The following is a 23,785-nucleotide window of genomic DNA, read 5'->3' as shown; positions in this document are numbered from 1 at the left end:
ACCCGCCGTACTGCTCCTTGACGGACGCGGACGACAACGACACCAACCAGAGCGTGCAAGTTGGGCCACCGACGGCTTCATCTTCACTGCACCGGTTTCCTGCAAATACGTACAAATGACCACATTGACGATCCTTACGTTTCTTTGAATACACACCCGCGGCGAACACCACCTGCTTTTGACTTGGAGCAAGCGAGCGACTGAGCGATTTCCTGTATTGCTATCTTGGATCTGAACGAACGCTGGAGTTGAGAGAGGAGAGAAGGCTTGCTACCGAAAAGTTTACGAACTGTTGGCGCGGCTAGACGTTTTCATTTGTCTGTTTACGAACTCATACCACACCACCGAACCCCTGGAACCCCGACCCCATGGCCTGTATGCGAGATGGCTTCACACCAGGAAGAACTCTCGACAATGGCCGATTTATAACAGTCTCACCCCTCAACCATGGCTCTTTTGGTATGGTACTGGCCGCCAGGGATACCATCACGGGAGATGACGTCGCAATCAAATGCATCACCAAGCAGAGTGCCGGCACGGCATCGACAACATGCCCGGCTGCCATTGCGATCGACGACCGCTCCGAAGAGCTTGCCATTCACTCACGACTTGCGAATCACCCCAACGTCGTCAACTTGATTCACCACTTTGAGACGGAGAACCATCAGTACATGGTGTTGGAGCTTTGCAACAATGGCGATCTCTACGAGGCAATCCGACTGGGCAAGGGCCCATTGGAGACCGGACACGTCCGTGACTTTATGCTGGAGCTTGTGGATGCCATCGACTATCTCCATTCCAAGGGCGTCTACCACCGCGACATCAAGCCTGAGAACATCTTCTTGACGTCGAATGGAGCCATGAAGCTTGGTGACTTTGGATTGGCAACCACCGATACTTGGTCTACCGAGTTTGCTGTTGGCTCTGACCGGTACATGGCGCCTGAGCAGTATGACGCTTCTGTGTATGGATATGGATACTCGCCCGCGGCTGCCGACATCTGGGCCATTGGCATTGTTCTTCTCAACATCCTGTTCCAGCGCAACCCGTTCGCGACACCTACACAGAAGGACCCATTGTTTAACGACTTTGCCCGCGACCGCCAGAGCTTGTTCGATGTCTTTCCCAACATGTCGCAGGACACGTACAATGTCCTCGTCCACTGTCTGGCATTGGACCCTGCCAACCGATCACTGGCCGCTGTTCGCGATGCACTCAATGCGGTGATCAGCTTTACGATTGATGACGAATCTCTTGACGACTTTTGCACGGACAACAATGACCTGGTTCCCATCATCGCCACGGCAGCTCGTGAACCACTGCGCACGCCATCTGTCACTAGCCCTGCACTGCCTGGCGCAGACTCATTCCCCTGGACCGCCGCGCTTAAGACGCCCCAGAAAGCCAACCGCCAGCTGTCGACCATCCGCGACGAGGATATGGACTTGTTCCCCCAGTCTGCCAACAACTCTGAATGGCAGTATGTTGACACCGACGAGGCTTCACTGTCTTCCAATCTCGACTCTGGCCTCGGCATGTCGTACAAGTCTACCAAGTCCGCCAAGTCGATGCAGTCAGCCGTGTCTGTCAAGCCAAAGTCCGGCTTTGTTGGGTCACTTCCAATCAGCTTCACGCGTCCATCCAACAAGACGACTCCCTATGGTTCCAATGGCTTCTCTAAGAGTTGGAGTGACTTGTGGGATGAGGAAGAAGAGTTGCAGGAAGAGATGCAGGAATGCCATCCTTTCGAAGATGCTGGCGACGACATCGAGCGTGTGAGCACCGCCAAGCCAAGTACGCCTCAACTGCAGAACATCAAGGACGACGGACGTGGCAGCGTCACACCTCGCCAGGGCTTGATCGACCTCGACATCAACGCCCGCTCTGCCAGTCCAATGAAGATTCCAGGATCCGATGAGAAGCGTACCGACCTGCCAAAAACCAAGTCCATCTCGATCCTCGACAAGTGGGCTGCTTTGGGCAACTTCCGTCGTGCCAAGGTCGACAACTCCGCGAGTGCCAGTGCAGCCGCCACGGCGACTGCCACTCCACCCAAGACCAAGTACTCGGACGCTTTTGCCAGCTTTACGCCCTTCAGCAACAAGAAAGCCAAGGCGACTACTCAGCCCAAGCAACGCGAGCGTGCCCCCAGCTGGCGTCCCAACACTGGCAGTCCTCAACGACTTCGGTCCAACTCGTTCAACAACAGCAAAGTGTGGCAAGAAGACAACAACTGGCGCGAGCACAAACCACCCGTGACGAAGACATCACCCGTACCGGTTCTGCGGTCCAACAAACCCGAGAAGAGTTTCCTTGATAACGAATTAGAAGACGGCGATATTGAGTGGGTTGGAGGTTGGCGTGACTTTTCTCCGTGAGGGGAAAGTCAGCCAACTCTCCAAGTGTAGTGCAGCTCCCCGGTCCAAGGTCCCATGGAAGGAAAGAAAGACGATGAGAAACCCCCCTTTGTCCATATGTTTTATGTTTTTACTTTCAAGTTTGCTGGCGCTATCTGCTGGTGGGAAGGGAATCCAAGGAGTTTTTATTATCATTCGAATGGGAAACGGAATGAAGATGCGACACCGGCGATATGTGTCTGCGCTTCTGTGAAGAATGGGAAATTGGGAAGGTGACGGAGTTTTAACAAGCATGAGAGAAAACCCGCAGAGATGAGATACCATTTTGCTTTTTTTGCTTTTTATTTCGCGATGATGGACAAAGGGGGATGGAGGATACTGGAGGACCATGGGAATGAATGGATGGGGATGGGGGATTGATGGCAGCTGGCACTCGTATCTGTAGGAATAGCTCTTTGCCCTTTGATATTCTCTCCACTCTGATGGAGTGGGAGGGAGGGGGGCGTGTGAAATTACAGATTTTACCCACTCAAACTCGATGTTGTGTGTGCGGTGTGTTTCTTTGCTATCGTGATTTTGCCGGTGATTGGGTCTGGAATGAGAGGGGACGGTGAAGGGGTGGAAAGGGCATTGAGTGTGAGTGAGAGTGACTACGTGTACGTATGGATTGATTGACTGATGATGTGGTTTTTGCTAAGAGGGAAGGGCCCCCTTTTCCCCATGTTTGCTGGTTGGCTTGTCTGGCGCAGCATAGCAGCAGTTTGAACACCATCATCTCTCTTCCCTACCCTCTCTCTGTGCTCTCGCATTTCAAAGAGTCAATTGCTTTTCTTACTTGATGGGGCTGTGCAGTGCTGGTCAATTTGTCCGTATCATGTGAGTTGAGCGAGTTGAGCGACCGAGTGAGACCAGGTCAGTAGTGAGACCAGGTAAGTAGTGAGACTGGCCAAGTAGTGAGTGAGATTGGATCTTGTGTAGTATACTTACCTAGTTGGATCCATGACTTGACCTCGAGAGCTCGCTCCTACGTACAGTCGTACAATTCTATAGCTCACATGTTGTCTGACCCGACGACTTCTGGCTCAGCTAGCTACTGTATTGTGGTGCTTGCTTCCTTCCGTCTCACTCATCGTGGGGAAGGGGGGTTGATTTGCTGGCCTGATGTTCGAGTTGATTCGTGGATTAGGGGATGGGTGGGTGGGTGAGAGAGATCGTCGTTCGGGACTTGTGGTTGTGGTTCTCACTGTCAGTTCCTAGTGGGCGTATGGTTGTTGGTTCTTCGTGAGCGTGTGGTTGTTGTTGCTGCTAATGCTGACAGAGGGAAGCCTCTCTCTCTCTCCTTTAAAAGCTTGGTGTGATGGGGGCTGGGGAGTCTCGATTGTCAGTGTGAGAGGGGTTGGTCGCTGGTGGAGATGTGTGGACGGTTGTAGTGAGGGTGAGGAAGAGGGTAATGTGCTAGGAAAGGGAGATGTGCTACGAGAGTGGGATCGTAGAGCTTTTAGACCGCCGGCCTCCCATTCACGAAGTGTGAGGAAAGTAGAAGTCTTCCCAACATGGACATCACCCCTCCCTCTCGACCCGCTTTACTCGCATTCTCAATCAACCCCTTCTAGTTCTTCCTCAATGTCTTCGCAGGCCTCGCCTTGGGAATGCCACTAGCTCACTAGCTGGCTCCCCTGGAGTGAGCACGGAGCCTTGCTGCAAGCGCACGACGGTGTCCAACTCATCAAGAAGAGATATCTCGATAATGTAGAATGCAGCGCCGGAGACGGAAGGGGATATCCCCTCCCCATAGGGTCCTGGGATGGAGGTGTTCTCGTCCGATGGCGTTTGCGAGCAAGGACGTAGACAGACACCGCCCGATACTCAAATCCATGGCCGGCGACGTAGAGGAGGAGGAGGCCGGGAGTTTAGATGTATCACACTGTACATATCTAGTTGCATTGCCCGAGCTTCGTGCATCCCTGTTGAGTGGAAGCAAAGAAGATTCATCTCAAAACTCACCTCTTCTTCCCTCCTTCTCTCAAGTAGTAATGACTTCCCCCTCCAAATACCATGTCCATGGAGCAAGCACCGTGTCTATCCTAGTGCGTTCTCCAGCGAGAGGAAGCTGGCTGTCATGTTCGAGAACTTTTTGAGATAGAGGGGTTATATCTGGTAATTTGGGGAGATGGGTGGTGTTGGAAGGTCAAGAGAGGAGTGAGAGGAGAGTGAGTGCTCTGGGCATTGTAGGAAATGGTGAGGGAGGGTGTAGGTCCTGCTTCTGAGAGTTGACTTTTAGAGAGACACTGGTACATTCGTGGGGTCTGTGTCTGGCGAGATTGAGGAAACAGAGCCATTGGGTTGTGGTGTAGAAACCAATATGCCTACATCTTGAAGTTGCTACTCGAAGTAGCTTGTATGTATGCTTCTGGCGTGTGTGGCCTCGGGAAGGATTCTGGCACCAATGCAGGTACAGGACGCAAAGAGAAGGCTTGAACGCCATGTTTTGTTTGAGTCAATGTGTTCTATCCCAATCAACTTTCTGTATCAAAAAGTGTCGTTTGTGAGTGTCCAACAGGTCATGTGATGTTCTTCTTTCCAAGGTGTCATCGTCGTCGCTTCGTAATCCGTATCTGATTTCATCGTCTCGATCCGTGTTTGGTCGCCTATTGAACCGGCTCAGTGACGATGAGATCGCCCTGGGGTCCCTCACTCATCTCGTAGGTCGTGTTCCAAGCAGGCCACTGTGAGTCGACAACCCAACTGCCACATGGTGCCTCTCCCCTCCGTCCTTCTTCGAGCTTTCGCCAGACGGTACTCACAGTTCGTCTCCTGTCCCCGGTAGGCTTCGCAGCCATGTAAACCCCAGTCCCGTACCTGCCACGCCAGAGCTCGATGCTCACTTCACCATAAGCAACATTCCTCAGAGCAATGACCAGCGGCGAGCTGTCGTCTCCCCAGACCGTGGAGTAGGAGTCGTCTCCAGGGTAGTATATCCGCATCTCCAGCTTCTCGACTGGGTGAGTAGGATGCGGTCCGCAAAGAGACCTTATCAAGTTATCCAACTGGCCCTTCGAGTCCGGTGCAACATTCCCCTGGAGCTTCTCCTTCGGCACCTCCGTGCGTGGTCCCATGATGGCGGCTCGTCGGGGACAGAAAGTGGTCGGGACATAGGTTCCAGCCAGGTGGACGCTTCGAGATTGACGCACCAGCTGAGGGGTCAAAGTGTGCAGGACGTGCAGTCCCGAGGGGTACTGGACGAACAGACTCGTCTGTCGTCGGGCGGGGATTGCAAAGTGGCTCGTGAGCTCTTCATTGACTTGTTTGCACAGGATCTGGAGGGTATGGTAGGCTGTTTGGGTGTGTTCGTAGGTGTCTTCGGGCGGGTCTATGGTTGCTGGGGTGAGGGGGATGACGGCGGGACTGGTGGGTGAGAGAAGGGAGGCATCGTATCGCGTCTCGACGACCGGCTCGTGGTTCTGAGGAATGCCGGGATATGGCGATCGTTTGTTGCCGTAGAGGCGGTGGATGATGTCGGGGTGTGGGCCGTCTAGTCGTGCTGTGCCGACTGTTCGTCTCTGTCAGCGTGAAGCTTCTCACATGTCGCCGGTGCTTTGTTCAGTCAAAGCCCAAGCAGCACACTGGCTTTCACTCAATCTGAGGGTATATCTCACCAGTGATGGCCCGACAGTCCAAGACGGCATAATGGTAGATTTCCAGTCGTAGCTCGACCGGCAAGGAGAAGAACGGACATGTCGCGCCAGGCGCCATTGTGTTCCGTGCAGGTTATGGGTGAGCTCGTTGGGCTATAGCAGGTGAGAGAGGGTGGTGGTGTAGGTTCAATAGTGGGTGAGGGAGTTGTTCGGACGAGGAGTTGGCAGCAGCAGCTCACTGAGCTCACGGCCCTGACGATCATCCAGAAATCTTATCGCCAGGGTCATCATCATCACTCGTCACGCACGACGACAAATCTAGGCCTTCACTTCCGCCCATGAATATTTGATTCAATCTCCTCACTATTCATTCGCGACTCACGCTCAGCTTCATTGAATATGGCCCTGACTCCGGCGATATTGCCAGTGATACGCGATGACGATGGAAGCGGGCCTCGACTCGAGCCTCGTTCCGACTTACAACGGCCATGCCAGACATCCAACCTTCGCTCCTTCATCATCCTCATCCACAACGGCGCTGCATCATCCGTGCCTTGAGAGCATTCCCTCCATCTCGACGTCTTGATCTCGTCCGGCATGTCTGATCTATACCGGCTATAATGTGCCTGCTATTGGCGGGCATCTCGCGTCACACAGCGTCTGTTGGTCCTCCAAACCCGTCCGTCCCCCCTCCAAAACAACCACGCCCTCATCTCGTCGCGGCCCGACAAACCATTCCAATCCCCCGTCGGCGATGCAATGGTGCAGCTCGGGCTCTATTCCAGGTCTGCAGCCACCCTTCCAAATCGTATTCGACATCGCCCAGTCGTTGGCGGACCTGGCTGCCATGGGGTTCTGGGCGCCATCAATGCCGTGGTACAAGTCGCAGCATTTCACCAACCTATTCTCGGCCAACGATACACGTCACAGTGTCTGACAGCAGACTGGCAGCCGCTGCAACACCGCCTGCAGCGCAGACAGCAGTGTGTGGTCGGACGGGAGCGACATGGAATCGTATTGAATCTTGTGCTGCCCACCCCGCGGACATTGGAGATGAAGGGCGGCAATCTGCTCGACACACGCCTCACCACTGCCAATATGCGAACTCATGCAGCCGCCGCCGCTGATGGTAGCTACGCCTCGTCTTCACTTCCATCCAGGGCGACATGACGGACACGCGACAGGCATGCGCGCCTGCGCTGCGGGAGCTGGGATAGGCGTTTGGTTGTGGCGCCCGCCATGCGTCTTCCGTCGCGGGCATGACCCTGTCGCTGAACAACTACTCGCCCTCGACCCGACTGACTCCCTCCGCAAACACGGCCTCGACAAGCTCTTTTCCCGCTCGCCCAATTTCACAAGGTTTGTCGCCTCTCGCTATTCCCTTTGCCGTGTCATCATGTCCCTGTCCAGAACGCGTCCCCCGACAATCACCGACTCTCGCGAGGCTGCGGCCCGAGAGTCTTGTTCGTTTGGCTCCTCCTCCATCGCGACACAAGACCAGCTGCCCAGGCTGTGCTAGCTGCCCGAACCATCTCGGGCCCCCTGTGCCTGGGTGTACCTAGTCATTGTCAGCCAAAGCCGTGCAACGTTCAACGTGCCCGCCCCAAAGCGACACCACACGCGAATAGAAGACTGCAGCCATTTCCCCCTCCATGTGTTGTCGTAAACAAGCTGCGCTCCATTTTCGCGTCCTTACACCACCTGGAGGGCCGCGACTGGCCTTGCTCGACCCCACGTCAACTTCGACCTCGCCTGGCGTTGATGGATCTGTTTACAACTTGAGACGGCTTGCATCTGGACACGACCTGAGACGGGAGCCATTGTTCGACGCTGCCACGCCTTCATCTACATCCACACAACAATGCCATGCTGACGACCACTTCACGATCGACTGATACACGCCATATGCTGCACATTTCCTGATTGCTACGACTTCGACTTGACCTCTCACACCACACGATGGCATTTCTAACGCGTAACATGGACCGATCGACCATAATATTCTTCGCCGTGACCGCACTGGCCTGCGTCACCAAAATCGCCGCCACCGCCATCACCACCAGTCTGGCCACCACTGTTCTCAAACCTGGCCGCATCTTCGGTCTCGCCATCACGGCCTCGGTATTTGAGATCTTTGCCCTGTTCGCTCTCCTCGCAAACATTGGATTGTTCCTAGCACGGGTTTCTCGGGCCTTGCTATTCACGACATGGATCCCCGGGGCATTATCTTGCCTTGCTGGGACAATCCTCAGCCTAATCACCCTGGCGTTGACGATTCACTTTGCGGATGAAAAGATGCTCAAGGAAGATTCTGATTTCGCTGTTGGTACGAGAGGAATCGCGGCAGCCGGACTGGCCATCGGTATCATTGGGTTAATATCACAGACGGCGTTCTATGTTCTGGTATGGCCACCATCAGAGCGGGGATTCGCTCAGCCTGTCGAGATTCTGGAAGAAAGACCATCGCCACCTCGATCTCTTATGCGAAGATCGATATCAGTTCATATGGCTTCACTTGGGCCATCGTCACCCAAGTTCTTCAGATCACATTCTGAGCCAGGGTCGCCATCGCTGGCGGCGAGTAGCCCAAGATCATCTTTCAGAGACTCCGCCAGCCAAGCATTGAGGCCGATGACCTCAAAGACAAGACTGTTGCTTCACACTTCATTCGCTTCGAAAGACTCAAGAAGCGTCCAAGCAGAGCCCATGGTAGAAGTCATGCGGCAGAATGACGATTTTGAGAACTGGGACACCTCGGCCGTGGAGGAGGACGGCTACGCCAGTCCGTTTGGATCAAAGACAAAGATGACGAGACTCGAAACGATCCCAGGCAGTCGACCAGTCTCGCCCGCCCATCCACTCGATGGCCCCTTTCCGGATGAAGAAGGCATCGCTCCTGATCAACTTCCTCTACCAGAATCACCGTTCCAATCACCCATATCTCCATTGTCACCCAACTCCGAAACCTCTTCACTACGCAGCATGCGCCGGCCTACCACACGAAGGAAAAACTCTAATGCCAACGACCAATCCTTCATTCATCCTCTTTTTCGAACTGAGTCTCCCGCGCCACCGCCCCTTACATCGCCGGGCACAGTCATACACGCTTCACCATATGCCGGTCAGATCGTCAGTGCCGAGAACATGGCATTGGCACCGAGACTACTGCATTCGTCGCATGGAAGTCGACCGACGACGCCGAACCTGGTGTCGCCGGCGAGGAGTCGACCGGGCAGTTTGAGGAGCTTTCGCATGAATTCTGCATCGCCGGTGGAGGCGAATGGGAGTGAGAGGGGGCCTTCGGCTTTGAGTGAGGCGACGTCGATGATGCCGAATGACTGAATCAAGCTCGTTCGCTGCATCTAGGTCAAACCAGACCTCACATAAGACGACCGTCGACAGGCTTGATCCAAACGCATAACCGCGAAAGCTCAAGCTCAAGCTCGCAGTACTACTCCCGGCATAAGGGCTGTCGCCCGCCATGATGGCCATTGGGGAGGTGTGCTCACGGTGCTGTCAATGGCAAGGCAATGGTCGCACACACGCCACCAGATATGTTGATCGAACACGGAATGAAAAAGACATTTCCCGAACAGAGCTATTGGATCGTGCATGGGGAAGCAAAACAGAAATAAAAACTTGAACGACAACGACCATACGAAAACGGAAGATTTACGGGCGGCAGCGCTCATTGGGATTATACAAAACACGGGCATAGTCTATGGATATCACGATAATCGTAGTTTATGGAGCATTCATGAAGCATTGCATGATGGACCATGCATTTTCTCGAGATCAAGGAACGACTTTGAATAAGTAAGTCGAATGTTCGCTCTTGAGGAGAGATGGAAGCAGCATGAGCTGCGAATATCTGGGTATTGGAGGCGTACATTTGAGCCTGTGCGAGTTCACCAGACGTCAATCTTCGAGGCCTCTCTCAAACTTCTTGCCTCTACTTCGACTCCGACTGAATAGGAGACTAGACTCTTGGCATATTCACGTCGAGTCCGGACACAGATGTCCCGAAACCTCAAGACTACAAGGAATCGAACGAATGCTCGCGGCTCTCGCCGACACCTACTGTTCTTTGCGAGAATGCCACCGGGTGCTGCTCTCGTAGATCGTTGCCCGGCAAAGCGCCTACGAAGATCTCTCGCCTATCTCTGCCTGGCCGCCCCGAGGAGTCAAGGGAAAATGTAACCTCAGCTCTTCGTGCGTGGAAATGCTTGTTCATATTTTATTTTCGGGTGACACGAGGAGATCTTTGATTTGTGCATAACCAATTCGGAGTTTTATCTGTCATCATGGGAGTCGAAGAGAGTGTCGACGCTGTTTCTCCTGATACGAGTCGAGAGGATGAGAAGAAAGATGACATGGTTATCGTCGAGGTCGACTCCGAAACTGGCGGCGATGTCGAGAAGGCGCGGTATAGCAAGACGTCGGTGTGGTTGATGGTTTTGTACTCGGGGTTGGCGATTGGGAGTGATGGGTAGTATGTCTTTTGATACTCTGCTGAACAAAATACTTTATCGAGAACAATGGCTGACTATTTCGAAAGCAATGCTGCGGTCATTGGCAATGTCGAACTCCTCCTTGCGGTCCTCTACCCGGATGCCTTGACGACGGCGATGTATAGTCGTCTCAGCAATGCTTTCCTCATCGGAATGATTGTTGGCATGCTGCTCTTCGGCGGGATTGTTGACCAACTCGGACGCAAGACCGGTGCCGTGGCGACGACTATCCTTCTTGTCCTTGGTATTGCGCTTTCTGCTGGTGCCTCTGGGACCTCTCCCAACGGCCTCTTCTGGATGCTCGTCATCGCCCGTGGAATCGCCGGCGTAGGCGCTGGAGGCGAGTATCCCGTCTCAGGAGCCGGCGCGACCGAGGCCACAGACGAGAACAAGGCCCTCCGCAAACATCGCGGCTTCATGTTCGCCATGCTCGCGGACCTCTCCAGTTCCCTCGGCTACGTCTGGGGCGGCCTGGTGCCTCTTCTCCTGCTCCTCTGCACGCACCAGAAAGTCGAGAACTACCCCATCGTCTGGCGGACCTCTTTCGCCCTGGGCCTCGTCCCTCCGCTATCCATCTTCTGGTTCCGCATGCGCATGGCCGTGTCCTCAGCCTACCGCAAGTCCGCCATGCGCAAGCAACGCGTCCCCTACTGGCTGGCCATCAAACGCTACTGGCGCGCCCTCCTAGGCTGCTCCGCCACATGGTTCATGTACAACTACATCTCCATCCCCTTCGGCATCTTCTCCTCCACGATAACAACCCGCGTCAACGCCTCCGACTCCTTCATCACCAACCTCGGCTGGGGCGTCGTCATCAACTGCTTCTACATCCCGGGCCCCTTCCTCGGCGGCTACCTCTCCGACCGCATCGGCCGCCGCCAAACCATGTGTCTCGGCTTCGCCCTGCAAGCCCTCCTGGGCTTCATCCTCGGCGGCGCCAACGCCCAGATCCAATCCATCTTCCCTTTATTCGTCGTCCTCTACGGCATCTTCCTCACCCTCGGCGAAGTCGGTCCGGGCTCCACCGTCGTCCTGACCGCCTCCGAGTGCTTCCCCACCTCCATCCGGGGCCAGATGATGGGGCTCGTCGCCGCGTGGAGCAAAGCCGGGGCGGCGATCGGGACGCAGGTCTTCAGTGCGATTCTGGCGAGTTGGGCGGATGAGCAGAAGGCCAACCAGGCGACTTTCTTGATCGGGGCGGCGTTTGCGGTCGTCGGGGCCGCGGTGGCGTGGTTTGTGATTCCAGATGTTAGTGCGAGGTTGGGGGATGAGGATGAGGCGTGGAAGAGGTATTTGGCGGAGAATGGGTGGACGGCGGAGTGGGGGGATGAGGTTAGTAGGGATCCCGGGAGGGTGAGGATGGATGGGGTTGTTTCGTAGTTTTGTTGCATGTAGAGGATGTGATCTTTGAGGATATGATAAAGTGGTTGATGAATGCCCTTGACGCTGGTCGATCGAAAAGTTGCCAGGGGGCTCATGTGGAGGCTGATGTTTTTCGGCACTATGCGTACGTGAACTAAGTGAAACGGTCTCCTCCCTACGACATATGGTCGAAAGGTGAAGTTACAACGTAGAAGTACGTGAATACCAACAAGACCGTTCGGCCGACCAAAGACCACTTTCTCTCATCTATCAAACATCTGAAATGGGGAAAAGCAGAGGAAGTGAACACCAAAAAAACTGTATCATTAACAAGCCTCTATACAGAACTTTGTACACCCCTCCGCAACCATAACAAGATCTAAAACCCCAAAGCCCCCTTCCCAGTGGTATCTCAAAACGCCAATAAATGCCTCGACCCCCAAACGCCCGTCCCGAACAACGCCTCGCTTCAACACCACGCCTCTCACAACACCCGCGTCCAAGTCCAAACACAAACGCCTCTCCTCCCCAAGACGCCCCCTATCTCCTCTTCGGCTTCGCATCATAAACCCCATTCGACCAATTCACAACCCACTTCATCGCCACCGGCCACCCAAACACCACAATCGCCGCGGGGACGTAGAATATCGCCGTCCGACCAAGTTGTTTGGCATACCGTTCCCAGGCGACGGCGTGGGGTTTGAGGAGCGTGGTATTGCGTTCGAAGGGATGTTTTTCTCGGACGGTGTCGCGGATTGCGCGGAGGGCTCTGAGGAGGGCGGGCTGTGGGGGGTGTTAGATTGGTTGGTTGCAGCTGGATGGTGGGAGGGGGAGGGGGGACTTACGGTTTCGTCGACGGCGGCCGTGGAGGCGAGGGTTGGGGTGATGGTGCTCATTTTGAGGGATGGGGGTTTGGGCGACTCTGGTGGGAGGTTGGCGAGGAAGTGGTGATGTTTCGTGCAGGTTTTGCAGTTTTTGCTGCAGGGTTTGGTTGCCGTGGTGGATCGATTGATTTAATACTTTGTTTTGTTGTTCGTTGTGGTGATGCTGATACGAAAAGGAAATATTGAGGAAGTCACTCACCAACCGTTATATACAGAGAAGAGAGAATGACTAGAACATCATGGCTTACGCGCAACCGCGTTGTCGCCGCAAACACTTGCCCATCGACTAGAACATCCCCCGGAACGACTGCCAGCTCGTCCGTAGCGAGCGAGACATTACTTACAAACTCGAGAGCATACTCGTCGACCCTCAGCCCTGACAGGGGGGATATGGACAACACGGGCAGTGAACTCGGGCTGGAGCAGGGGTGTAGGTCAGCCTAGTCTGCGTCTCTCCCAAGTCATCAGGAGATGTCGGCGGCGGCCGTGCTGGAAATGGTTGCTGGGGGTTGTTCTTGGGTGATGTTTGTTGGTGGTGGACGTCGGGCTGAGCGCCGGTGCGGTCTTCTCTCCTGAGGCGCGGTCGTTTCGGCGGGAGCCGATGGGGTCTCACACCACACCTCTCGCGAGCACTGGGCATGTCATCTTTCATGATGATGTTGACAAAGCGTTTGCATGATTTGGAGGCCTGTCCTTACGATGTTTGAGTCTTGGATGTGATGCACGTTTCCCTACGTTCGTCATGGCCAGTAGCGCGTTATCCGAAGATCTTGCCTCGACACCGATCAGGTCTCCTCAACACTCCCAGGCTCCCAAACGCGCTCTTCGAGCGCCCGTCTCGTCGAGCTCACACCAGGACATTGTTCAAAGGCAGCTGGAGATCTATCCTGAGCGACCTTCTTACGCGCCAGAATCCACGCTGGTCGGGCTCGCCGGCAGCGCATTCAAGACGGCTTCGAGCTTCCGGCGTGAGGCACATGCGTCGAAGAAAGAGCTTGATAGGCATATCGGCCAGAGTATGAACGTGGGAAAGAGCCAGTAGTCCTTTTGCAAGAACAGAGGTAAGGGTAATGCGCCATAGCGGGTTGTATAGCGCGGGCCCGGATGTCGCAAGTGAGCAGCCTTACTATGGATCTTTCGCGACTGAGATCATGTCGAAGTCGTAGCGACAAGATCTTGAGCTTCAACATGCGTCGAGACGGCGGAGATGGCTTGATTTGTATATGAGCATATTCCCCACGAGCCTACGGAGCAGTGTTCATTTCGATCTGGGGCTGGATTCAGCGGCTTCCATTTTGGGACAATGCTGAAAACTTTCTATTATCAGTGGATAGTGCTAACTACTGCAGAAGTGGACGGCCAGTCTAATTTTGAACAGGGCGAGATGGCCTCGGCCCTTGCAATGTTGATATTGAAAGACCGCATCGCTCAACTTTCAGATTCTGTAGAGGAATTGCGCCGACACCATGTCATCTCAATACCGGCCTCTGGATCATACACCTGAAGACATGTTCATGTCAGAGGTTGATACATCCTACGATAATGGCAATCGGCTTTCGATGGGAGAATCTGGACATCAACGCGGGATCAGTGAAACATCGGCCGGGGGGACGACATCCAAGTTTATTGAAAGACCGTCCATCCGCCCAACTTCGTCTACGGACAGCAAGAAGGATGGAGCAACTCCTCGGCGGACGTCTGCAGTATTCGCCATCTGGTGGAAAGAGTTCATTGCATGCTTCCTCGCTGTAGCGGCGGCTATTGCAACATTCGCAACACTATACCCATACCAAGGAAGGCCTCTCCCCCAATGGCCGTATCTGATCACAGTCAACGCACTGCTTTCGGCATACATGGTGGTGTTGAAGGCTTCTGCAACGTTCCTGTTGGCGGAGGGGCTTGGACAACAAAAGTGGCTGTGGTTCGACGGGGCAGAGAAACCGTTGTACGACTTTGCTGTCCACGATGAAGCAACAAGGGGTCCATGGGGCGCGGTCAAGCTTTTGACAAGAACGTCACTAAAGCATGTCTGGCACTGGCTTGGGTGCATTCTCATCCTCCTGGCGCTGTTCGTGGACCCGTTCACCCAGCAAGTCCTCCACTACAGTGACTGCAATGTGCTGGAGGAGAGCGGAATGGCAACGATCCCACGCACCAACTTCTTCGCTGGGGGTGGCCCACACGCTGGTGCTGGGCTGATCAGTATCACCTCGGACGAGCAGGCTTCCATCAACGCTGGCATGTCGGCTCCAGGCGGTCATGTTGATGTGCAGTGTACCTCTGGCAACTGCACATACCCACCCTTCAGCACGATCGGCTACTGCAGCGCCTGTCAAGATATCTCCGACGCCATCCAGATCGAATGGCTCAACTACACTGATATAAATAACATGAGCTTCCTGGGAATTATATCTTACATTCCGGATGGAGCATCTGTGTCGTATGTGCGGGGACCGCAAAGCAATTTCTCGACCATGAGTATCCTGTCGGATAACACGTTCCAGTATCTCGTCGGGTTGCCCACCAATGGCTCTGCTGGGCAATCTGCCGCTCATCCCATCGACCCCGTCACCGAGCAGCCTCCAACAGGATGCAATGATGCTGCCACGAACGGTACCTGGCGCTGTATAGGAACTGGGGCCGCCAATTGCACGCTCTATCCCTGCATACGGACATACAACGCCTCGGTGCGTAATGCAGCTCTTCGCGAAGACCTACTCAAAGAGACGCCTCAACTACCCTTCATCTTCGGCAATGACGAAAGCGTCCAATACTTCTCCACACTCAACGCATCGTGCTTGACAGACACCGAGAGGGACTCACTGCAGAAGAGAGGCTACACCATCAACTCCACGACCGACTGGATCCCGTACAACATAACCTTCAGTCCCATCTCCAACCAGCCCCAATCAGCCACAAACAACTCCACCGAAATCCTAAACTTCGAAACCACCCTGAAGCAACGAGGCTGTCTCTTCTCGACCGAAGTCGCCTTCGTCGAAAGCCTGACCTACGACTACTTCGACTACGCCTGGGCCGGCAACCTGACAGGTGTCTGGAACATGGCATCCCACGGCGTCGCCCTCTTCGAAGGACCGCAGATGCTGCAGTCGCTGTACAACTACGGCCAGTTCAGCTTCGAGCGGACGCAGTCCATGTTCCGCAACATCTCCGAGTCGATGACGAATCACATGCGCACGACACCCGGGTTCGAGGGACCGGATTTGTTCAGTCAGGGCGCGGCGGCTGTCGGCGAAGTCTATTAGGAAAAGACGCGTCTGCGGGTGGAGTGGGCGTGGTTGACGATGCCGGTTGCGCTCGTGCTGTTTACGTTGGTTTTCTTCGTCGCTGTGATGCTAAGTCAGAGACGGTTGGCGCACGATGTTAGGGCGTGGAAGTCTTCGCCTTTGCCGTTGATTTTCCATGGGCCGAGGGTGGATTTGAAGAGTGAGAAGGGCTGGGAGGGGTCTCGGCAGAATCTGAAGGGGATGGAGGATGCTGCTAGGAGGATGAATGTGCGGTTGGTGTATGAGCAGGATGGGGGGATGAGTTTGCGGTAGGACTTTAGACTTCAGGCAAAGCTGTACATGATAATCTGCCCTGATCGAAATGTTTTGTCAAGCGTAGATCCACGTTGAGCTTACATTGATAGCATCTACGTAGACTCGTGGCGCCATAGGCGGGAAAGGAACAAGAATTGTAGTGAACGTCTTTGACAACCAAGCTTAATTGATACACAACGACAACCTGCGTCCTGCTTTCTAGACCTTGCTGTAGATAAGGACGTACGGATTCGCAAAATTGTCGTGAGAGTTTGGAAACAGCATCTCTCGAAAAGTGTCGCGTCCCGAGTTTGTTTCTCCAACAAAAGTATCATCGTCTGCCGCAACAATTTTCACACTATCTGTCTGCCTCACAGCAGAGATATAATGGCCGTAAATGACCTCCGTGCCACGGTGAGCGACCACACCGTCCAATCGATACAGGACATCTTCTCCATCCTTGGTGAACGGACCTAAGTTTAGGTATTCGTCAAATTCGACGTCCTCGTCCAACTTGATGGGGACTGTGCCGAGCTTGTTATGGATGAACATCTGGAGTTGGATCAGAAGGACCTCGGGCGTCTGCGTGATTCTCCTTGTCACTTTGCGCAGTGGCCCGTCCCAATCTTCCGTGTCCAAATGTTTGCACTGATCGCCTTGGCACCGCCTGTAGAAGCCAGTGTTGAAATGATGGCCCAGGAATTCGGCAAGCGTAGTCGACTCGTCGTCGTGCTGGACAGACACGCTGATCCCGACACTGCCTCCCTCCAAAGCCTCTTCTTCTCTCACCTCGCGGGTAAATGTCTCGCCACATTGCTGGCAGGTCCAGCTCTGCTCTGACGGCATGTCGAACATGTGCGAGAAGGTCGCATCGTCGGTCGGAAGCTCTTTGTCGCGGATCAATCCCATGAGATACTGTATGAAGTTCCAGGCGTCGCTTTGGCTTTCCGCGGCGAATTCCTCGATCATGTCCCCGAGGGTGACTTCATCTGTAGGAGGGTTCCTTTTGCAAGTCTGGTTGAAAAGTCTAAGTGGATCAAGAGGACCAGCGACTCTCGTGGTCGAGTTACCGTAGGGACGAATAGAGACTTGGTCGTTGTAGTAGGCCTGGGCAAGCCATTGTAGCGTACACACGACACACTTGGTAGTGGGTCCATCGCGGCAGTCTTTGTGCATCTTGCCAAGGTACCGATAGAACGCCGGAGTGTGGAACAAGGCTTGCAAAGTTGCGTTGCGATAGCACAGCTCTCCCTTGTTCCACAGCCCTTTGGTGACAGGAAATTGAACTTGTGGAAAGCGTTTCACAGGCCGGCCATCTAGAACATGCGCCGGGATCACCTGTAAGTTGTTGTTGACAAGTCGTCCCCTTCTCTTCACCAACAATGGGTCCACAGGGCTTGGTGGGGGAGTCTTTTGCTTGGAACCGGCTCCAATTTTGGAGATACCTCCAGCAGGTGGAGGTGTCTCCGCCTTGGGATTCTTGGTTTTTCTAGGCGATAGATCCGCTGTGACTCCCTTGTCCGCATAATTCTTGGAAATGCCTCCAGGAGGTGGAGGTGTTTTCGTCTTGGGACTCTTGGCTTTTCTAGGCGACAGGTCCGCTGTGACTCCCTTGTCCACATAGTTCTTTCGTGGTTTCGGTGACCGCGCTGGAGATTGCGCTGGGGGCGCTGCTGGAGGCGCCGCTTGTAGAAGCGCTGGTGCGGGTGTTGGTGCGGGCGCAGGGCACGTTCGTCTTCTCGTCCTCTTTCTATCCGGCGCAGGTATATAGAGCTTGCCGCCTTGGGACCTCGTGCTAACCGCCATAGTCGTGTTAAGTGAGCTTGCTTGAAGACGGCGTGGTGTGAAGTATGAGACCAGCTCGAATGGTTGAACGAAAGCAAGATCAAACAAGTAGGATAAAAGCTTCGACATCTGCGCGAAGAGTATGTCCGAAGAAGTGGGAGGTGGCAGATTTTGAGGTGAAAGTTTGCTCAATAGCAGCGCAGTTCCTATTGAGTTGTGATATTGATAGTCTCGAACAATAGCGCGTCGAACCTCACCTAAGCGTAACAATGTCGGGAAACGAGGAGGGCATCTGCGCGACTGTCTTTTTCATTTGCTACAATCTCACCTAGACTGCCTAGATTCAAAGCAGGTGGTAAGTGTCTTTGTCTTAATGGGTATAGAGACATTTCGGACGTGAGAGACAAAGCAGGACGGAAGTTAGTGAGGTCACAAAGAGGGAGAGGCAAGTGCTTCGAGCGTGCAGAGATCGCATAGAGGGCCTCCGGATCTAGTGCTGTTGCCGAGAAGCTGATATCAAGGGTAGATAAAGAGTAAGTGGAGGGATGTGAAGAACAAAAGGAGCGAGGAAGTAAAGGTGAAGTCGAACCAAAGTGGGTCCTTCGAGCGGGACTTCCCGCCGCCAATTTCAACCTGCCGTCTTCGATGACCTCTCTCGACATCCCATCCTTCTGCGAAATCCGGCAGTCCATCACTGGGATCACAGACAAAGCCGCCATTGCAGATCTTCTCACAGACGTAGCTGTTCGAGACCGCAGGCGACTCCGCCAGTCGAGACTCGCCCATCGACAAAGAGCCTGATCAGAAGACAATGCACGGAGAAGGCGAAGACCTTAACCGAGGCGAAGGCTACGAAGAAGAGCACGTGCATAGTGTGTACGACCAGATTGCATCTCACTTTTCGTCTACACGCTACAAGGTGTGGAAGTTGACGAGAAATTCCACAGACTTGAGGCTGACGAAAAGTAGCCATGGCCCATCATCGAGCGCTTCCTCAAGAACCTGCCTGCCGGATCTGTTGGCCTCGACATAGGCTGCGGTAACGGCAAATACCTCGCTGTCAATCCCGACATCTTCATCGTAGGATCCGACCGGTGTGTCCAGCAACGTTGGTGAGTAGTGTATATGGACTGACAAGGTAAGTACAGATCTCACAATCTCGTAAAGATCGCCTCGCAACATCAGCCACATGCAGTTGTAGTTGCGGACATCTTGGATCTGCCACATCAGTTGCATTTCTTTGACTTTGCCATTTCAATCGCTGTGGTACACCATCTTTCTACACCTGAGAGGCGCGTTGAAGCTCTCAGGTCGATCTTGCAGACTCTCAAACCTGGAGGTCAAGCACTTGTGTATGTCTGGGCGCTGGAGCAAGAAAGCAGTCGCCGTGGCTGGAGCGAGAAGGACGATCAAGATGTTATGGTGCCATGGGTTATGAAAGGCTCGAAGAAGACCAAGGACGAAAGCGGATCTGAGGCAGCGTCCACGGACAAGACGTTCCATCGCTACTATCATCTCTATCGAAAAGGCGAGCTCGAGCATGACGTTGAGACGGCTGGAGGTCAAGTTGTGGAGGCTGGCTACGAGAAAGACAATTGGTGGGCCATTGCCAAGCGGACCGGGACGTGAATGCAGAAAGAAGGATAGTAGCAGGCTCGCTTCAGCCTTTCGAGTCGTTCCCTGACACGAGCGATGCTATCTCGAGTATATTCAGACCCTGCTCCCTAGACTTGCGACCGAGCCCACACTCGCTGGAAATACTGAAGGCAGGCACAACTTTACCAGCAGCCTGGATCCGCTCCTTGGTCCCCTCGAGGTCTTCTAGATGCACCAGGCCCAAGCAAAGCTCATGGCCGTCCTGGACATATGGCAAGAGGCCTTTCAGCGGCTCGAAGTACCGGTCGTCTTTCCGATCTCTTGGCACTGGCAAATGGATGTAATCGATGGACCCTCTGCAGTGCTCCAAAAACCTTGTCGCGACGTCGACCATGGCACCGGTATCCTTAGGCTCGACGAAATGCTTACCTTGCATATCGCCTCAAAACAAAATCAGTTCCAATCAAACCCCGCTCCGAACAACGAGGACTCACCATAACACAAATGCACACCAACCTCCACTCCCTCCTCAACAGCCTCGCACAATCCCTTCAACCTCTCCACCACCCCATCCACCGTCCCCTCCTCCCACCACTTCCCCACATCCCTCCCCTTAGACTCTACCCCCTCAATAATCCCCATCTCGAAAGGACAATCCCACTGAACCGCCAACTCCCCCGCGGGAACAACATCCATCACCCTCCTCAACGCCCTTAACAGCGCCCCCTCATAAACCCTCTCAAACCCCACCTGAAACTCCCGTCGACAATGCAGCGCCGTGACCGTCAGCGGCGTAGGCAACGCCACGAGAAACCTCACATCCCTCCCAATCACCCCTTCGGCCTTGAGCTGCTTGAAAACCTCCCAACTCTCCAACGCAACATCGTCATACCCCGTCTCCAACTTCTCCTCCATCTCCCCCAACACCCTCCCTTTCTCATCCTCGGTAAAAGACGGCAGCTCAGTCTCCAAACCCATCAGGCCCCGACAGAGCGAATTCACCAGGACGGGCCATTGTCCGATCTTCGGCGCCTGCCAGCGCGTGAAGTAATGCCGTTCGCCCGTCTCTCCGTCAGGGATTCTTCTGAGTCGGTTCGGGAGGGTCGAGGAGACGGTTCGCAGGACTTCCGAGGTGTTTGCGAGGGGGATCGAGCCGATGAGGTGGACGGATGTTATGGTTGGGGGTGGCATGGTTGGCTACTCACGAAGAAGAAATATCACTTCATCAAAAGGCGTGAAGAGTACAGGATGATATAGTATATACCCATCGCATAAACCCTCGCAATAATCACCTACCAGCCTCCATCGCCATACGGTGGAATCAATCAGTATTTGTGGCAGTGGCAATCTAAGTAATGCTCGCACGTAAGCCTTCGCACTTCTCGTTCCAGATGACCCATCTTGGCTAGGTGAGCGTAGTGATCCTATCAAGACGGCTGGAGCGCGAAAGTGCCTACTTTGGTTTAGAGTGCAACGGGAAAATAACACTACTTGGGTAGTTGGTATTTGTACAAGGCTTACGAGATCCAGGGAGCTTCCCCAAAGGGTAAGATGTCGAGTAGGGTATTGCGGACTTACCAATCAGAGGGGCACTTCGAAAATGACGAGAGTTTTGACGCCGGGCCCGCGTATGGTCTCACCGTGGTCGAATTCCAAATTCTCATTGATACACCTATAGTAGTGATACAAAAGCAGGCCTAGTTTCTGGACCTGCTGACACCCGCTGTGCTGGACCGCAATCCTAAACCAAAACCCTAGCCCCTAAACTCCCCAGGATTCTCTTCCGCATGGAGAACGACAAGGCTGAAGCGTAGGGTCCTTTCTGCGGACTGCTTACCGCCGACCGCCCGTGCCACTTTTCATCGCGCTTCGAGCCGTGATCTTTCTGAACATGTCATCTCCGCTAGCGCCCAGTCTACGACCGCTAACGCCTTGAGCATTGCTCAGATTGCTGATCGGTGCGATGGAGTATGTTCCAACGCCACCTTCGACTCGTGCACGGTTCGTGGGGCCAGGTGCAGCCAGCGCCTTGCGTCTCTTCTCTGCCGCGATCGCCTGTTGCGACTGCGAGGCACCTGGACGCTGCGACGACTGTGCAGCGAGTGGATCGTACATCTTGGTCTCGACGGGTAGGTTACGACGGTCCTTGCCTTTGTTCAGGACAATGCGCATCCATTCTGCGGTAAGGCGTTCTGCTTGGCGCTTGATTTCGGGTTGTGGTTGGATGGACTTGCTGTAGAAGAGGACGACTTTGCCGATGCCTGATGATATCAAGGCCTCTTTTGACATGCTGAGTCGACCAAGAATGGCGAAAAGCTCACGCTGAATCTGGTAGTTGGGAAGGGCCGCGTCATGGTCGGCGGGCTCGAGCATGAACCGGATTGCTTCGAGAATGTTGACTTCTGGATCAACGAGTTGGGACTGAATGGTGTTGCGGTTCATGAGCTCGACGACATCTGGAAGTATGGCCAGCTTGTGGGTAGCGATCTTCTCAGCTGCGCGTGCCTGTTGGTCGGCTTGACAGGCCTGGATGATGCGGCGACGCATGTTCTCGATGTCCTCGTCTGCACGCTCTTCAGCAACTTGGGCAGCTTTCCGTCTCGAGACACGGTTGGTCTTGAGTGCCTCGTCAATTTTCCGGTCGAGCGCACGTCTGCGGCCTGCAAACAGTCAGTTAGCGTCATTACATACAGCGTTGGAACGAGACTGGACTCACGCTCTTCCGGGGCCAGGTGCTCCTCGTCGACCTCATCCGGTGTCCGCGCCCTGCTCTTGGACTTGACAGGTCTGCCATCTGCACCTTTGCCCTTGCGACTCCTCTTTCCCGACATTTCCTCTCCACCTTCGAAGTCATCCTCGTCGCCGCCTTTCCTGCTTCGCTTCGGCTTGTCTCGCTTCTTCTCTTTCCTCTTCTTCTTCCTCTCACGCTCGGCCTCTTCCTCCGCAGTTCGCTTGCGCTTGTGCACACCCAAGAGGGCGACGTTGCTCTCGTCGACAGCGAGTGGTTGATCGGGAAGGTTCAAGGCAGAAGGGTCGAAGTCCTCGAACTCTTTCTCATCCAACTCCTCCAACTCTGACTCCAGATCATCATCATCGTCCACTGCCGCGCCGGTATTGTCAGGGTTCTCGTTGTCGCCCTCGTCCTCGCCTTCGCCAGAACCGTTTGCTCGATTCTTGTCGGCCGTCAGCGGATGCTCATCGTCTTCACGCGTATCCATATCAGCCGTCGGGTCTGCAATTGGTGGCGTCGCTCCATTGCCATCTTCCTCCTCGATCTCGGGGCGCAGCGTGTCTCCAGGGTCGTCGTTGCCCTGTGGCTCTGGACCGGCATCGAGCGACGGCGAGCCGACTGGCTGCTCGAGATCCTCCATGTTCGCGACGACGTCAGGTGTACCTCGGAGTGGTTGTCGAGGAGACGAGGAGTGATTGTCGTGGGTGTGGTGGATGTTGCGTGTAAAGTTGATGTCGCTGAAAGCAGCGCTCCTTTGAAGGTCGCGACTCTCCGCGACGTCAAGCGCTTGGCATGGCACATGGCCCGAGCTTTAAAGATTCACTTCATCGGGCACTTCACAAGTCGCATCCGTCATTAACACGTGCCAATCCAACTCTACATACACATCACAAAGGCCAGACAAGATGTTCGGCGGTCGTGAGTCTACGCATATCTGCATCTGGGCGAGGCATCACTGACAGCCCACAGCACCCCCTCCACCATCTCCCGAAGAGCTCAGGAAGCAGGAGCAAGCAGCGGCGCAAACACTCTACGGCATGGTCAGCATGTGCATTTTGCTGTATTTCTGTAAGAAGACTACATCGGCATTGGTCGTAGATATGTCGCTAACATTTCTGCGACAGCTCCTTTCGCCGTGGATGCCGTCAAGAAGCTCGTATAGACGTGGACAAGATGGAAGATGTATCATATTGTACAGCACAGGGTATGGGGAACGCATAGCGCGGCGTTGGGGAGAAGTCTCTCATCTCAGGCAGTACAGGGAGAGAGGCGGAAACATTGCAACAAACGGAAACGAGGCGGACATACAAGTACAAGCATTGTCTTTTGATACCACATTCGCCCTCATAACAGGCGATTCGGTCCTGTCGCACTTGTCACAA

At 54.3% G+C, this 23,785-nt stretch overlaps 11 protein-coding genes across 11 annotated transcripts; 6 read left to right on the top strand and 5 right to left on the bottom strand.

The window, feature by feature from the left end:
• Positions 1–368: 368 nt before the first annotated feature.
• On the top strand, positions 369–2,378 carry M409DRAFT_28717 (uncharacterized protein; the record flags this gene model as incomplete). Its single annotated transcript, XM_033809152.1, has 1 exon — positions 369–2,378. One exon carries the CDS (start codon positions 369–371, stop codon positions 2,376–2,378), a length of 2,010 nt encoding a protein of 669 aa, XP_033661726.1.
• A 2,627-nt stretch (positions 2,379–5,005) lies between these two features.
• On the bottom strand, positions 5,006–6,110 carry M409DRAFT_70152 (uncharacterized protein; the record flags this gene model as incomplete). The annotated part of the gene is made up of 2 exons (XM_033818596.1): positions 5,006–5,907; positions 6,014–6,110. 2 exons carry the CDS (start codon positions 6,108–6,110, stop codon positions 5,006–5,008), a joined length of 999 nt encoding a protein of 332 aa, XP_033661725.1.
• A 1,841-nt stretch (positions 6,111–7,951) lies between these two features.
• Positions 7,952–9,334, top strand: M409DRAFT_59623 (uncharacterized protein; the record flags this gene model as incomplete). The annotated part of the gene is made up of 1 exon (XM_033814251.1): positions 7,952–9,334. One exon carries the CDS (start codon positions 7,952–7,954, stop codon positions 9,332–9,334), a length of 1,383 nt encoding a protein of 460 aa, XP_033661724.1.
• A 1,031-nt stretch (positions 9,335–10,365) lies between these two features.
• On the top strand, positions 10,366–11,883 carry M409DRAFT_70150 (uncharacterized protein; the record flags this gene model as incomplete). Its single annotated transcript, XM_033818595.1, has 2 exons — positions 10,366–10,484; positions 10,551–11,883. The coding sequence occupies 2 exons, from the start codon at positions 10,366–10,368 to the stop codon at positions 11,881–11,883; spliced, it is 1,452 nt and encodes a 483-aa protein (XP_033661723.1).
• A 522-nt stretch (positions 11,884–12,405) lies between these two features.
• On the bottom strand, positions 12,406–12,761 carry M409DRAFT_28713 (uncharacterized protein; the record flags this gene model as incomplete). Its single annotated transcript, XM_033809151.1, has 2 exons — positions 12,406–12,648; positions 12,711–12,761. 2 exons carry the CDS (start codon positions 12,759–12,761, stop codon positions 12,406–12,408), a joined length of 294 nt encoding a protein of 97 aa, XP_033661722.1.
• A 1,454-nt stretch (positions 12,762–14,215) lies between these two features.
• Positions 14,216–16,015, top strand: M409DRAFT_59621 (uncharacterized protein; the record flags this gene model as incomplete). The annotated part of the gene is made up of 1 exon (XM_033814250.1): positions 14,216–16,015. The coding sequence occupies one exon, from the start codon at positions 14,216–14,218 to the stop codon at positions 16,013–16,015; it is 1,800 nt and encodes a 599-aa protein (XP_033661721.1).
• An 814-nt stretch (positions 16,016–16,829) lies between these two features.
• On the bottom strand, positions 16,830–18,097 carry M409DRAFT_59620 (uncharacterized protein; the record flags this gene model as incomplete). Its single annotated transcript, XM_033814249.1, has 2 exons — positions 16,830–16,958; positions 17,081–18,097. 2 exons carry the CDS (start codon positions 18,095–18,097, stop codon positions 16,830–16,832), a joined length of 1,146 nt encoding a protein of 381 aa, XP_033661720.1.
• A 790-nt stretch (positions 18,098–18,887) lies between these two features.
• On the top strand, positions 18,888–19,705 carry M409DRAFT_70149 (uncharacterized protein; the record flags this gene model as incomplete). The annotated part of the gene is made up of 3 exons (XM_033818594.1): positions 18,888–18,995; positions 19,046–19,170; positions 19,225–19,705. The coding sequence occupies 3 exons, from the start codon at positions 18,888–18,890 to the stop codon at positions 19,703–19,705; spliced, it is 714 nt and encodes a 237-aa protein (XP_033661719.1).
• A 31-nt stretch (positions 19,706–19,736) lies between these two features.
• On the bottom strand, positions 19,737–20,863 carry M409DRAFT_28709 (uncharacterized protein; the record flags this gene model as incomplete). Its single annotated transcript, XM_033809150.1, has 2 exons — positions 19,737–20,113; positions 20,167–20,863. 2 exons carry the CDS (start codon positions 20,861–20,863, stop codon positions 19,737–19,739), a joined length of 1,074 nt encoding a protein of 357 aa, XP_033661718.1.
• Positions 20,864–21,505: 642 nt separating this feature from the next.
• M409DRAFT_28708 (uncharacterized protein) lies at positions 21,506–23,043 on the bottom strand (the record flags this gene model as incomplete). The annotated part of the gene is made up of 2 exons (XM_033809149.1): positions 21,506–22,332; positions 22,389–23,043. The coding sequence occupies 2 exons, from the start codon at positions 23,041–23,043 to the stop codon at positions 21,506–21,508; spliced, it is 1,482 nt and encodes a 493-aa protein (XP_033661717.1).
• A 265-nt stretch (positions 23,044–23,308) lies between these two features.
• On the top strand, positions 23,309–23,565 carry M409DRAFT_28707 (uncharacterized protein; the record flags this gene model as incomplete). The annotated part of the gene is made up of 3 exons (XM_033809148.1): positions 23,309–23,321; positions 23,373–23,471; positions 23,528–23,565. The coding sequence occupies 3 exons, from the start codon at positions 23,309–23,311 to the stop codon at positions 23,563–23,565; spliced, it is 150 nt and encodes a 49-aa protein (XP_033661716.1).
• Between the last annotated feature and the right edge of the window lie 220 nt (positions 23,566–23,785).

Source organism: Zasmidium cellare (assembly GCF_010093935.1).
Source record: "Zasmidium cellare ATCC 36951 unplaced genomic scaffold M409scaffold_45, whole genome shotgun sequence".
Taxonomy (NCBI): domain Eukaryota; kingdom Fungi; phylum Ascomycota; class Dothideomycetes; order Mycosphaerellales; family Mycosphaerellaceae; genus Zasmidium; species Zasmidium cellare.
Note: the sequence above shows the minus strand (reverse complement) of the source record. Positions and strands in the feature narration are given on the sequence as shown.